Source organism: Morone saxatilis, unplaced genomic scaffold (genome assembly GCF_004916995.1).
Source record: "Morone saxatilis isolate NCDOM2014 unplaced genomic scaffold, NCSU_SB_2.0 Contig8, whole genome shotgun sequence".
Lineage (NCBI taxonomy): Eukaryota > Metazoa > Chordata > Actinopteri > Moronidae > Morone > Morone saxatilis.
In genome coordinates, this window is record NW_023340257.1 from 12,837,827 (window position 1) to 12,853,748 (window position 15,922).

Sequence of the window (15,922 nt, forward strand, 5' to 3'; positions counted from 1 at the left end):
GGTGACATTTTCACTTCACTGAATTCTCGTCTCCGGTTAGCGCCCACATCGATTGGCCACTCGACTCTTTTCTGTTGCTGCTCCCTATCCCTATCACTCAGAAGAAAGACACAGCCACAGAAATTACTGCATTGCCGCTGTGCCATTATGTGAGTGAGTGAGTGTGTGTGTGTGAGAAAAATGTCGAGACATTAGTCATTGTAGGGCACAAGGAACACACAGGAAGACTTGGTGTGTGAATGCAGAGACACAACGCACACTTTATACCTTTAATGCCACTTGGTGCATACAGCAGGGTAACACGTAGAAACACTCCACATCTAGACAATACAGACAATATCACACACTTGTAATGCGTTTGTGTGAGAGTTAATGGAATAGACACACAGCCTGTTTTTAATGCACATAAGCACAGTAGCACAAAAAGTAGTGCAGATAGGCATGCACACAGGCTCACTCCATCATTTTATCAGGCGGGTCTTTCTAATGCCACCATCCATATAAATCGTGATGGCTGGATCAGGCTGAGATTTATTGCTGTCAAGCTTCAGCCTGTCCAGGGGCAATATATGATCCCTGCTCTGAAGCAGAGGTTAGAGATCAGAGTTATGATGTTGTAGGAATGCCTGGATATCTTTCTCCTTTCTGCCTTACCTTGTTGTTAAAATATGTTTGTGATGATGGTGAATGAATCGAATGTCACCATTATCAAAGGAAGCAATGTGTCTTTGTTTTTGCATTTTTTAGTGCACAAGAATATAACTTTATATTTATTTGTTAACTTCTTTTGCATGCTTTTTTTCAGGTCCAAACTGGGTCTTTTTCAGTCAAGAATTAGTTTACAGAAAGCAAGTGTGAAGGTAAGGGGGCTCACTCACAAAGACACTAAACACAAAGCCATGATACAAAAACAAAAATGGTTGTTTCTCTTCGCTTCCCTAATGAGTGCAGACCTTAAAAAGAGACTCACTTAAAGCTTAAAGCCCTGGTCTGTTACTGTAATGCAGTACTGCAATAATGTGTGTCTCTCATTTCATTCCAGTTGAAAGCTAAGAGAAGTGACTGTAACTCCAAGGCAACACAGGCCAGGAACGACTACTTGCTAACGCTAGCTGCTGCCAACGCTCACCATGACCGGTACTACCATACAGATCTACTGCACTGCATACAGGTATTTAAATGAAGATGAATATACAGAATTAAAAGATGTGAGTAGTGTGAGAGAGAATCCTCGTCCTATGCCATAAATGTGGACATTTGAGTAAAACTGCGCATTTTATATTGAATCTAGGCAGCTCAAATGGCCGTTTGCGATGCTGTAACGACATTTTCTTTTACTACAAGTACTCACTTAAGAGTCTCACGCACTGATAATACCTCGAGGGATTTTCCAGGAGACACGTTTTCTGGTTCCAAATTTCAAAGTGGGGAGCCTCTTTGAATTAAACCTCAATTTGGGATAAAATGTTTTCCTTTTATGAGTACACAAAGTCAGCTTCCCTTTCTATATAACTGAAGTAGTTGGAGGGGGAAAGGCATACATGAAAAAGTTATGATTTCACAGTTTTGAGTCTTCAAAGAAAGTCACAGAGTTCTCTGGATTTATTATTTGAAAGGGGCTTATGTGAAGAAAAATCCTACAAAATGAGCCATCCTTGCCAAATGATTGCTAGGCATAAAATGATAATTCTCACAATGTTGAATGAACTGTACCAAGAGGAATTCTCAGAAAGCTTTGACATAGTTTGATATTTAAACACTGTCTGGTCCTCAAAGGCAGATAAGTTTTCTGCATCGCTGATGTTTTCTTTTTCTGCTCCACATCTGGCCCCCTCATACGACACGCAGCTGTGCATTACTGTGAACTTGAATGTGTGTTTGTCTTTTCTCAATATGAATGCGTGATGTAGGTTTCATGATTTTAGTAATGTACTTAATTGTGAGTCATCTCAGTTGTAACCCCATTACTGTAAGTAATCACGTTCTGCGGCTTAAAGCATTAATAAGTTGCGACTCAGAAGCCAATTTGATGTCACCCCTCACAGTTATTTCATCAGCGGTAGCAATCGGCTGTTTGTGTGTAGAAACGTTTTGTACTATCTGGCACTACACAAACCTTCTGGCACATGCACAGAATCAAAACACAGGAAGAAATTAAGGCTGAAATATCTGCATGCCATTGTGCTCACAAGACAGGAAATCCAGGTCTGTTAATTCCTGTTGACTGACCACAAAAAAATCCACCCAAACTGAGACAATGATACTTGGAGTCTTGCCTTATTCTGGTAATAATCTAATTATTTGTGTGGACGCAAACACGTAGGTACGCATGAAAGGCATCCACATCCACACACGCAAGCTGACAGTCTGCACAGACAGCCACACCTCGGCTACTGTGTGCAGTAAAGGAGCTGAGTGATGTCATCCTTTCTAAACACTGTACAAACATGCTGTCTGACAAACACACATACTCACATGTGGGATGTTTTCATTGTCAGACAGCCATCAGTCTGACACAAGACTCTGATTTGGGGGTTAACACACACACACACACACACACACACATGCAAGACATGCATATTAGAGCAGCTGGGCGACTTATTTTTCTTGTCTGTTTAAACCATGAAATGAGTTGCAAATAATTCAGAATTAATATAATATTAATCGGCCATTAATGTTCCTCTTCTATTTTATGGCTTTCCGTTACTTCTTCAGATGCTCTTCCCTGTCTCTTTGTTTTTGTCTCAGATCCTCTGCCTCAGGCGTGTATGGGCATCTATACTATGAGGCCATTCTGAATAATAGATCCTTAGCTCCTTGTGACAGAAGGACAGGACTGCGGGGAAACATGCACGTACACAAATACATGTACGCAAACACACAAAAAGCGAATGAGGGACATTGCCAGAGGGAAGCAATCTGCTCGCCCTCTCCCCCTCCTCTGCAGTTTTTTTTGTGGTGTTTACAGGTCTTCACCTGACAGTCACTGATAACACAGCTCCTAGCAGGGGGACCAAAATCTACAACTCAGGAAAATACCAGTGCTTTTCACAGTTCCAGACATGTTTTGCTCCACAGAGATAGGTTGAGAAACACAGCACAAAAAGCAGCATCAATGGCACATAAGAATAATAGCAGACTAGGGAATATATGCATAATCAATAGAACCCAGAAAACAACAACTCCGTTTTTTTGGCTTCTCTGTTTTTTAGCACTGTCTCCATTTCCAACAGTAATTACATTCCTTCTAAGAAAACAATTCTCTTTGCATTTTCATGAGCACCATCATTGGATCTGGCCATGGGAGGACATTTTCGAATATACTAATAAATTTCATTGTATATGTTACAGTCAGAGGTGGTAGTAATCATATCCTTTACAAAGTAAAAGTATTAGTACACATTATATAACTTTCAAGTAAAAGACCTGCATTTAAAAACTAAAAGTAAAAGTATGTAAGTTAGTATGATCAGAAAGATCTTCTACAATTAAAGTAGTTAAGGATTATGCAAATCATATATTATATCACTAGATCATTGTTACTCGCATTAATGTGTAATATGTACATGTTGCTGTTGTTGGTTGAGGTGTGGCTAATTTGAACTATTTTGGATAGAACTGCAACTATTGATTATTTTAAATCAGTAAGAGGTGAGAAATGCTGTCATAATTATAGAGCCTAAAGTCACACCTTTACAATGCTTGTTCTGCCAAACCAACTGTCCAAACCTCAAATTACAAATCGTCTCACTTTGGAAGCTTTGGCAAATGTTTGCAATTGTTTCAGATCTACTTACTATATTGTTAGGTAGTTTAATTTATAACAAAAAGAAATATTTTCAAATATTTAATTTGTTAAGTGACCAGTAACTTAAGTTGTCATTAAAAGCATTTGTGCATTAAAAAGTACAATATTCCTCTCTGTACTGTAGTGGATTAGAAGAAGATTGTGAAAACAAAATACACGAGTAAAGTACTTGAACAAATGTAACCACTGGTTATAGATTTAATTCAAACGGAAGTTCATGAGCTCTCTTTAGCTAGATCAAGACCTTTTCTGTCTTGAATGTTCAACCACACAATGTCAACCACATAGAAGAAGATAATTAACCAGATGTCAAAACATGTCTTGAATATAAATGAGCAGTTGTGTAGACAAGAGGGATGAAGAGACTTGTAATTGAAAGCATTGTTTGGATCTGAAGTTCACTTCATGAATACTGACTGCACCGACTGTATCTGCAGGAATAACATATATGTTACGCTGAGAGCTACTGTCCTTGTCAATGCGACAGTTGTAGTGAAAGGGCAGTGTGGGAACAGACTGCTCCACGTCTCCCTCTGCTGTTTGCAGCCGATGCTCTTATAACTGTCTAACTGCTAGACACACACACACTTACACTTACACCTCTGCTGCCCTGTCTGGTCCACTGTGCTGTACTTATTGTTCAGGCTGATGCAGTCATTCAACCCAAACACACACAAAAACACACACCCTCTGACCAGTGATATCAGGACGGGGGCTTTTTCTGGAAGCTGACTCACTCTCCGTTTCAACACTACCGTAAATGGATGAAAGAAGGAGGGGAGGAAGAGAAGAAAGGGGGAGGAGGAAGGAAATGAGCAGAGTGATGAGGGGACATTTAGAGAGAAGTCAGCCAACAATCCACCCTTAATGACATCATTTCCTTGTCAGTTTCTCATTGTTTTAGTCTGTTGATTGTGTGTGCATTTGTGGGGTTTATTAATTCAGTGTAGGTGTGGGTTAGTGGGAGGTTACAGACTTGGCCTGAAACATCCCTTGGCCGGCACAGTGTGAGTGCAGGTTTGAGAGTGTGAGCTTTTATAAAGTGCTTTGGCTAGAGGAGAGTCTGAGTATTTGAGAGTGCGTATGTGTGTGTGTGTCTGCGGTCTCTGTGTTTTGTTGAATTGGAATCTGAACCCCTTCACCTTCCCTTGCAGCTGTTAGAACGCTATCCAAAGAACACTTTACACACACACACACACACACACACACACACTGGTCTCCGATACACTAATTTCTCTCTGTCTGCCTGTTTCTCTCTCTTACTCTTTTATACCCTTTTTAAAAGGTATAAAAAAAAGCTCACTCGTCCTCTCTTACCTCCTCTTCTCCTCCTCTCCATTAGCCTCTCTCTTTTTCCTCTCTGTCTGATCTGTCTGTTTGGCAATGTGGCCCACAGCTTGGCAGCAGTACTCCAGCCTCCCCATAGAAAGGCTGTTCATTTGGACTGCATACTTCATTAAAATGTCTTTATATCAGTGCATCAGAACCTGTAATGATAAGAGCTGTCTCATGAAAACATCTGCTTGGTTCTGTCCTTCCTTTGGCTTTCTGCTCCTGCCTCTTATTGTTTATCTCACTGTCTTTCTCTTCTCTATTTCTTTTTCTTTCTTTCTCGGTTTAGTTTTATTCATAAAAATCTGTGTTCAGTTATATATTATATATTGAACTTTTGTTCAGGGTTGGCAGCAACTCCTGGCTACTGATGATGTGTGTGTGTGTGTAAACCTAATTTACACACTAATCCGATTAAAGCTCAGTGGAGCTAGGCTTGAGATCACATAAACTCTCTGAAAACTATAAGAATGATAATAGTGAAAGTTGTCCCGCCCTAACAAGTGCAACAGAACTAACAGGAGAGTGAGGGAGCTGTCAGTCAATAACAGTGGGTACACGCCCACACATTCTTGAGAAGAGGTCTAATCAGACAACATAAGTGAAAACACTTGTGTGGGTGGACAATAGGTCATCCGATGGTGACCTAAAGGCACATACAAAAATGTGTCTATCTTGTCTTGACTCACAGTTTAAGTGGTTTTGATAGCTGATATTGTGTAAAGATTGGGAAATATGCCAAGTGATGCATGAAGCTTCTTGTTTTCAGTGGAACTCATATCTATGCACTGTCAGATAGTATGTTGGTTAAGGCTGTGTCTATTCCTACAATATATTCATGACTATGTAAATATACATTTAAATAAGGATTTACGTCTTTAGGAGAAACAATGTTTTAAAGTTTTACTGCACTGCCTTTTTTGCGTTTAGTTAAGTTAAACATATATAACACATGTAAACTACACATGCTGAAGGTTAGTTTTTCCTCCAGACTCAAAATAACAATTGACAGGAAGAACACAGGCCTCCAGTTACAAAATAGTTTAGGTTAAGCTGATAGCTGGGAGTTTATTGATGATGCTGGTGTGTAGAAGAAAAACCAGTATACTGCTAAAGCTTTTGTAGTAAGTGGCTTTATTCACCTACCCTTTTTTTCTTCCTCTGTCTGTCTCTTTCTTGGCGTGTCCTCCTGATTCCCTTGTACTCTCTACTTTATTATTAAGGATTATGGAATTACATTGAATTAATCCATTCTTCACTGTAACCCCTGGTCCTTCTCTCTCTCTGTCCTCTAGGCCTTGGATGGCAGGATCTATGAGCATGTGAAAGACTACCTGGTAGCACTTTGTCGTACCGAGCTAGAAGCCTCCCAAGCCACACACAACACCTTCCAGTTCCTGTTGGACAAATCCACCAGGGTGAGTGAGATGTGGTGAGAGACACAGACATTCTGCACTCATTTGTAAGTTAGTACTTGTAGAGAAATGCAGGGTTTTTTGGTTTCAAAACAGATGCTGTGGGGGATATATCCATCAATCTTCTTCACATCATAGCATGATCAAAGTGTTTTTATTGCAAAAACAATGTGTATTTCTTCAGTGAAATAAATGGGACACCTTGACATTTTGAGTTCATTTGTTATTACTAGGCACTATTTCTATTGCGGTAGGGGAATTGTGCCTAAGCGTGGAGTTTTGAAGCATTGTTCACACACAGCATTTTAATAAAAACAAATTCAAACTGAGGAATGTAGAAATGCTAACAAGACATTTGTAAGGAAACCAAAAGACAGTGTATAAGAAACGATACGATGCAGTACGAAAACTGTTTGTGTTGTCTGTGTAGTCTACGCCAAATGAACCAGAAACCATTCTCACCGTGATTGGTTTTCATCAACACAGTGTGTGCAGGCTAGTTAACGGAACAGTTGAGTTCAATGTCTCTCAATACATCGTGACCTGGAGCTGCTCGGCAGGCTCAGTTCTTACCAAGAGTTATATTACCTTTTGTACTTTCTGTCAGACATTGTGACCTGACCTGGATGCCATTAAAGTGATGCTCAAAACATCAAACCAAAAATCGACGCATGAATATGAAATACTTACCGACTGTAGGCTTGAAGTGTGGCTGTAAAACGTTTGTAGTTTGCTTCTTCACGGGGAACAGAGGCTGCGGTCAGCGTGAATTGTCTGAGGTCACGATGGATTCCAATGTCCAAGTTTTCACAGTAAAGAAACTTGCATGCGTACACGATTAACTCCTTCTGTCTTCCTCTCAGATAATACAAGAGTTCAACCAGCAGATGTTCATGCAGGAGAACCCAGTGTTTCACAAAGCACACGACTTCCAGTTCCAGCCCAGCGAATGTGACACGGTGAGACGCACATAGCTGCACATGCATCCACTGTAGTATTAATATCCATACAGAGGCAGCTCTGGGCTCTGTTGTGTTTAGAGTAGTTTAATGTTGAACGTTTATTGTTTGTATATGAACCTGTTCACATAGCAGTAGAGTCACCCTGTCTCTCCCTGCCTGTCTCTTTAAAGGCACACACACGCTGAAGACAATCAGCCTCTTGTGTCGCCACATTCAGGCTCTTTCTTTTTTTTCTGTCCCCTCCAATATTGTATTTTATAAGTGTTCTCATAAAGTTCTCAGCCCATCTCAATCAGCTGGATCACTGAAACAGAATTAATTTACGCTCATTCTTATGATTTTAAAGAATGCCATTAATACATCTGGGGCTGAGAGGCTTGCCAAGCTGGAAATCAGAAAAACCAAAGCTCCAAATCATTCTTGTTCTCTAGAGAGATGTTTGGCTCTTTTGTTTTCAGCCTTTGGAGATTTCTTTATATTAACAAGTCAGAATGGAGTTATCCAGTTAACTAGTGTCTGGTGACAGCATGATAGCAGCATGAATCTGCTCTGTGTTCTAATATTAACCATTTCAACGGCAAATGTTGTGTGTCCACTGGGAACTTTTCTTTGTAGTCCTGGCTTTTCATTGTCATTTACATAAGCTAAAATGTTTTTGTCAAATCAAGTGGTTGCTGAATGTTAAGAATGTTTCAAATTGTCGTAAATCGATCAGCGCCGGTGGGATTCATGCTGTCTCAGCCCTCTTGGGGCCTTGTTAGGTTTTGCTGGATAAAAAAAGAGATGGCTCCCAGTGGACATTGGTCCTAATTCCTCTATAGCTATCCTTTTCTCCTGTGTCTGAGTCATTTTGTGCTCTCTTGTTTCTCATATTCTTTTCCTCTATCACTCTCTCTCTCACTGTGTTGTGCCAAATTTACTTTCCCTCTCTGATCTTTCCCTTTTCTTTATACATAAACTGGTGCTCTAACATTTCTCTAAACAACAATGTGCTATACCTTCCCTGTGTCTTCCTAATCCTGTTCAACCTTTGCTAACACTTTTCCCTGAACTTTTTTTCCATTAACCCCCTCCTTGTATTTGTGTGTCCGTGTGCTTGCACTGCTGCTTTTGGGTGTGTGGGTGTGCGGGTGCTTGCCTGTGTGTATGTGTGTGTGCCAGACTCTGAGCTCGGTGCAGCAGTTGGTGGACATTGAGCCGTCGCCCGTCAGTGCCATGAGAATGACCCTGGCACAGGTAGTCTTAACTGTTGTTAGCATTCCCATCTTCATTCCTGACATTAAACCATGGATCATCTACTCCATTCATCTATTTATCTGTCTGTCCTGGTGACATTCACTTGAACATATACTGTATGTATTGCCTAACAAAGCCGTGGTAATTTATTTTCATTTTGTTTTGCTGTTGCCCTACGAAAATGACTGTTGGCGGCTGTTTTTGTGCCCGCATAATGATCATTTTTGGCATGTGCTCACAACCAAACACATCGTAAATACATGTGATTTACTGTAGATCAATAGATTACATATTAAAATGAATGTAAAATCCTGGGTTATGCATACTCTAACTTGTTAAAGGCCTATCTGCCGGTTGTTATTATACATAACCATGCTTTAGGAGGAGACACATTAACTGTAATAAAATACTAACTTGGCCAAGTCACTGACATGACAACACAATGTTAAAACATACACTAAATGCCACTCTCCAAAATAGCCTGAAGTATAATGTGCTAAGGTGGACAGCTGCTTTCTTCCATCCTGATTGATGTCAACAAGACGAACCTTTACATCCTAATTATCCTTCCTAGTAAGCAGTGTGGCCCATCCTTGTTCCCAAATAGAAAGTAGTGTAGCAGTTGCAGCACGTCTAGCCAGCTTCAACACAAAGACTCCTCACACAGGAGACTTTATTACTCTTTGTTCCTCTTCGCAAATAATGTTCAGGACCATAACCATAGAAATAACGTGTGCAAGTTTTCCTCTTTTACTTAATGATTCAATTTCTGTAAATATTATTGCCCCATGTCATAGTAATATGCCCATGAATGTTGTATGCTGCTTCATAACTAAAACAGGTGTGGCTACAATTACATCAATGACATCATGACCACTGTTGGTGTAAAAGATAAGAATAAACATGACAATAAACATGACATATGTATGAGGCTCTGAATGATTGGTTTAGATGTATTTGGTCATAACGTTAGTTTTAACTTGGGTGTAGATTTCATTTCAACAGTGATATCAGACCAGATTAAAGAACAGCAATTGTTTCACATGTTTCTTATTTGATACTTAATAAACTCATAATTCTGCAGACAATTATGAATTTTCCTTCCTACCATTACCCTTGTGATTGCAATTGGATACATTGTGAGACAAATAGTTACTTACTTAGCTTTATTTATTCAGGAGATCTCATTGAGATCAAGATTATTTGCAGGAGAGAACAAATTAAATATAGACGAAGAACAGAAATTGTGTATGATTGTTTTCAAATTAAAAACAATCATAAACTTTGTTAGAAATATAAACTAGTGATTTAAAGTTTCTCAGAGGAACTAACTTCAAGCTGTGTTGCAGTTCATTCCAGTAATAAGATGCATATTATCGGAAACCAGCCTCCCCCAGTTAAGAATTGGTATGAGGAACTTTTAAAACCACCGGTGATCTGGTGTCTAATAAGCCATTACTATAAATAAAATTTTCAGAGCGATGTCATCAGTGAGATTTGTGCACACAAGGGGTACAAAAACAAACCAAAATGACTGACAGCATATGAGGAGATCAGCATGGGGAGTTGCTTTTAGGCCTTAAACTGCATTAATAACAAAAGTAATAAGTAACAAGTAAACCCAGTTAGTGAAGGTGCCTATATGCCCTGAAGTCATCTTTAATATGACTTTATATCCAGTGTTGAGTATAATTTCAGGAAAGAGCTGGATGTATTTTCATACATGGTAGTGTTACTTCTATTTGCTATGCTAACATTTGTTGTCTGGTTAAGTGGAGGGACACTCACAGGTCATTTCTCACGCTAATGTAGAGCTAACATAGTGTAGTCAGGTTCAGCATTATCACTGCTGCTACCTGCCGTTTCTCACTAAAATATGTGTCATGTTAGCTAACCAGAGCTTACTAGAAGTTTGGGAAATGCAAGGATGAGTGTTACATACAATTTTACCTCCAAAAAGCAAGTAGTAATATAATTTATCATGACATTGTAGAATGTAGAGTTTTAAATTCTGTTCGTTGCGTTATTATTACTATAAGAGATCCTATCGTCTCCCTGCAATGTCTAGCTGCTCCATGATAATGAAACAAGAGAGCCACATTTGGATTACTAAACACCTTAAAACAGCGGCTTCACAGCACCGTATTACTGTCACACTGTCATGTGTTGGTGAGCAATGTAGTCCAAGAATCAGATGACTCATGTAATGCAACCTTGTTGTTGTTGCATCATCTTTTGATATCACACTAAATGAGTCAAATGTTTGGTGTGTGTGATTTTTATTTGCACGTTTGTAGTGTGTCCTGGGTCACCGCAAGCAGAATGACCACCTCTGTACTTGTTTTGTTTTTCCTTTTGTTGTTTTTTTGTTGAATATGTGAATATTCTTTCTTTGTTAGATTCTGTGTTACCTCACCATTACCAAACAACCACACCAAAATCAAGCTACATGATTAACGTAAATAAGTTTTAGTATTGAGTAAGTTCTGTCCAAATAATAAGGAAGTCTATTCTTTTTAACATCTGCAAGCAGCAACCCATAAAACATTAAATGTTGGCTACACAAGTACTGAATTTGAAATTATGCTATCCAAGACTAAAACGGAATTGGATGAAGGATAAAGCGATTCTGTTTTCATTTACAAGCAGTTCTTTACCTGTACACATATTGTTTAGGAATCATAGGTATTAGGATAACACCTTTTAATGTGTCTTTTATTAGCATTAATGCACGTAATAAGTCTAATCATAGCAAAGCGTTTCCCAGAGCGAGAAGACACTGCTGTCTCTTCTACTGCCGGTTGTGCAGACACCTTGCAGTCCTGGACTCCCACTGCTTTTAAAAATCAATTAAAACAGCTCTTATAGAAATACTGCTGCCTGTGATACAGGTGCTGTTCAACGTGATGTATTATATTCGTCAAGACAGTGGTGTTTCTCTGCAAGCTGTGCAGAGAGATCCTTTTTTAGAAAACAATGGGGGCCTGTTACTTATGTCAAATGATGCAAACCTGCAATAGAAAAGACAGTTGTTACTGTGACGCAAAACATCATTGGGTTTAGAGCTTTTTTGGCATTTTGCCTTATAGTAATATGATAGGAGAGACCTACAAGTGTTTAGAGTGAGGGGAGAGGGCACAAGTCCTCGGCTGCAACTGAACCAGAGATGTTGGCATCACGTGAATGAAAAAATCAAAAAAATAATGAGAAAATTTGACTTTTAAACTTGCACTTTGCTACCGGTATATTCTATTCTTCCCATTCACACAGTCAGCTACACGACTTTGACACAGTCCATCCTTTCATCACCGTGGTTTCCAAAAAACACAGTTGTTCTACACAGTGCTCTAAATGACTGTTATTATGACAGTAGAGGTAGTTATTGAAGTGCAGTATGATCACTCCCTTTTGACTTCACAATTCCCCTAGCTGGCAGGCTGACTAGCCATCATTTTGCCTGTTATCACATTTACAGTAGTTGCTAATGATTTATCATTTGGCCCTGATTTAACAAATTCTTATTTGACATTGGCACATTAACACATTCAGAATGCAATCTGACTAACATAGGTCATATTTGCTAAAGGTCCCCACTACATCATGATAATTGGAAATAAAATAAATTGATATTTTGTACTAAACTGCACTGTCACTTAATGTCCTATATTAGCTGTTTCACACTGCTTACTAGCTTTAGGGATATATATAAAGCTGAAATACAGAATACAGGATCGACACCAAACACCATCACAGAAAGTCCTTGAAAGGTCACATGACAAGGAGAACACTCAAAGTATTTTGCATGCCAGTATTCATTTTTTCCCCACAACATGTAGATGCTGGTTGGCCACCTGAAAGAAAGTCGTATTTACTCTGTTTACTCCATTAGTATTATACCAGTATTTTTAGCAAACAATCAGTGCACAAATTAGCTGAGCTCCCTCCATGACATGTCAGTTTAGAGGCACTGTTCAAATCTAGTTTTCTGCTTCCCTGCCTTAACTCCCTCCCATACTCCCTTGCCTGAGTGTAATTAAGCTGTAAATCTCCCATGTAATACTCTTCGTTTCACACCTATACTTAGCCAGATTTATGCCCTCTTGTTACTGTAGCAGCGCATAATTAATAGATATGATATGTGCATGGAAACTTGCAATTAAAATATTGTGTACTTTAGTCTGGGTAACACACTTTTATTATCAGATTATGGAAACACCAGCTTCTCAGGTCTGTGAACGCACGCCAGTGACACTGTATCCTGAGGCTCAGTTTGTTTTTGTTTTAAGTAGCAATTTTCTTCTGAATGTAGCCAGAAAATATGTCATTCTTTAAATTTTTGCTACTTATATAAACTTTATAAGCTACTGATATATTTATACAGAATCTACCAACTCTATATGGATGTTAGTAACACTTATGCAAAACAGAGATGGAATTTAAGGTTCTGCAGACAGGGGTTAAAGGGCTGTTAAAAAATTGAAGCAACCAGGACAACGCATTTATTGAGTTATACACCACTGACAGCATATGTAAGAGTTACCCACCGTACTAAAAAGTATTCTTTTTGTTTCCCTAACCCTGTATGACCCATATTTATGGTAGACAATGAAAAGATCTGAGTCACATTTGTAAACAGAGAAGAGAGGAAGACAAGAAAAAAATATTAGGAAAGTCATAAACTAACCTTTTGAGAAATTGATTTTAATAAACAAAATAAAAAGGCAGAAAGCAGCAAAAATACAGTGACATTTCATTTTTGAACAAGGTATATAAATGAACTATTGTAAAATTAAAGCATAGGACTTTTGTTAAGCAGGTTTTTTGTAACAGCTAACCATATATTTTTGATTTGTGGCATGGAAATTAGCTTTTTGTAAAAAAGGAATACAGAACTCTCCCATGTGAAATACAGTTTTTTTTTTTTTACTTCAACTTTAAATTTTCAGGGCCTTTAAAATAAAATGCATGCTGGTTCTTTTGTCGGTAAGTGGTGTATTAGTGACTATGTGTGTAAACTTGGAACAGGAACAAACACATGTAATACATTAGTCTCTGAAAAAACAAATTGCCACATGGTTATAATTGATATTGAATGTTTTATTAGAAAGCCAGGCAGATTCCTCGATAGGCCCATTATGTTCTTTTGAAAGGAATAAAAATGCCATCTGAAAGGCATGTTGCCATACACCTTCTTCTCTATACACACACACACGCATACACACACACATGCTCTTTCACATGTGGCTTTAATAGCAGCTATTTTGTTTCAAGAGAATAACAACAGAGCTTTGCAACACACGCTGTATTAATTACGTTAGAAGGAAACTTTCTCTCACACTTTCTTTAGCTTAATTAACAGCTTCTGCATATCACTCACCTTGTGCCACAATTCCTGTCAGTGTACTTATGTGTGCATTTGTGTGTTTGCCTGCCATGCTGGTGTGTGTGTGTGTGTGTGGGCCTGGGTACGGTGTGGTTTTACCCAGCCTGTCTGGTTATGTATGTTTGTTATGTGTGTGTTTGTCTGTACTAGAGTCGTCAGCTGGAGTCAGAGACAGGGACGACGGAGGAGCACAGTCTGAACAAGGAGGCCAGGAAGTGGGCAACCAGAGTGGCCAGGGAACACAAGAACATCATACATTACAAGAGAGTAAGATGAACACACACACACACATACTGCACATTTGTCACATATACCCAAGACACATACACACACAATGTACTTATGTATTTCTAATAAAGTTGTGTGTGTTGTTTTCAGTGTCTGGAGGAGTGTGAGAGCCATGGCTTGCCGCCCACAGAGCAAGGCAGACTAGATCTGGAGATGAAGATAGAAGACACCAAAGAAAACATGCGCAAAGCTGAGGTATGTCGACATTTATTTTTGATTTTAAAGCCCCTGCAAGGAATTTTCATTTTGTGTTGACAAAAAGCAAGCCGCGGTTTCCACCACCACGCTTCAGCTGATTTTAAAGGGAATCCAACCAAAATCCGACCCGGATGGCAGGGAATTAAGAATTACTGGATAGAAATAGATAAAATGGGTTGAAATGCGTTCTCGCTGATGGTTTTGTTTGTTTATGGAGAGTCATCAGTATTAAATTATATGTTCCCTTAGCAATGTTGCCTCAGTGTTCGCATTAAACTCCACCGTTTCTGTGTCAACTTTGGTTGTCCGCCTTGCCAAAGCTAGGCCCCGGCCTCTAATACCATGTGCATGATACGGCGGTATGGGGAATGGATGGATAGACGTTCTCTCTTTTCTGAACAAACAGAAATGTGTGTTCGAGGGAAAAGGGGGGGGACTGTCTTTGCAGTGAATAGCAAATGTTTTCCCCTAAAATACACACTGTAAAATCTGATGTAACATTGGTGCAGCATTGGCCTTGCTGCATTCTGTGTAGTTGCAGAGATTTAAACACACTTCTCTCTCTCTCAAATCTGAGATATCATATCTAAACTATCAAATCTAATACTATGATTTTCCTTAGATTTCTTGCTCTTTTAGCTCTTTCTTCAACTCCTATGCCTCTTTGTCTTCCCCATCTTGTGTTCACACTCCCTCTATTCTTCCTTCTACACCTCTCAGCCTTTCCACTTGCAGAGATATCTATCATTTATATATTGATTGTCACAGATTCAAACCCGTCACTCACTGATGAGATCACTGCATCATCTCTTATCCTTCTCAACTCGATTCTCTCTCTCCGTTCTCTCACAAAAGTCTCTATATCTGCGCTCTTTTCATCTCTGTTCCTCAATTTCATTCTTCCCCTTCACTTTTCTGAGCTAATTCTCTTCCAAATACTGCCTCTTTGCCTCCTCCTGCTACCTTTCTTATCAGGCTTTCACATATCTAGCACCCTCTGCTGTCAGGTTTGGTCAACATTTCACTTATGATGTTACCCTCTGTGTGATCACTGCTTCAGTATATTTTATTTTATTTCCATCCTCTAAGGTGTTTTTTTTTTAGAGCCTGAGCATATTTTATGTAATTTCACTTATTTTATTAATTTGCTGTTATTTCAGTCTTGTCTTACACAGCAAGAATACTTTAGCAGCACGATCAGTAGTTTGTGATCTCACTTTCCACAAAATAATTATTCATTGCAAAGTGCAAACATGTGACCACTCCACCTTTTTCCTACCCCACCCTCTCTCTCTCTCTC

General features: G+C 39.1%; 1 protein-coding gene across 1 annotated transcript in view; it reads left to right on the forward strand.

Annotated features, from left to right (window-relative positions):
• Positions 1-15,922, forward strand: part of LOC118342021 (F-BAR and double SH3 domains protein 2-like) — a 32,439-nt gene that overhangs the window by 5,991 nt on the left and 10,526 nt on the right. The window contains exons 5-10 of the mRNA XM_035680450.1: positions 806-860; positions 1,043-1,171; positions 6,436-6,558; positions 7,419-7,514; positions 14,287-14,403; positions 14,515-14,619. Coding sequence (XP_035536343.1) covers positions 806-860; positions 1,043-1,171; positions 6,436-6,558; positions 7,419-7,514; positions 14,287-14,403; positions 14,515-14,619 — 625 coding nt within the window. The remainder of the gene's footprint in view (positions 1-805; positions 861-1,042; positions 1,172-6,435; positions 6,559-7,418; positions 7,515-14,286; positions 14,404-14,514; positions 14,620-15,922) is intronic.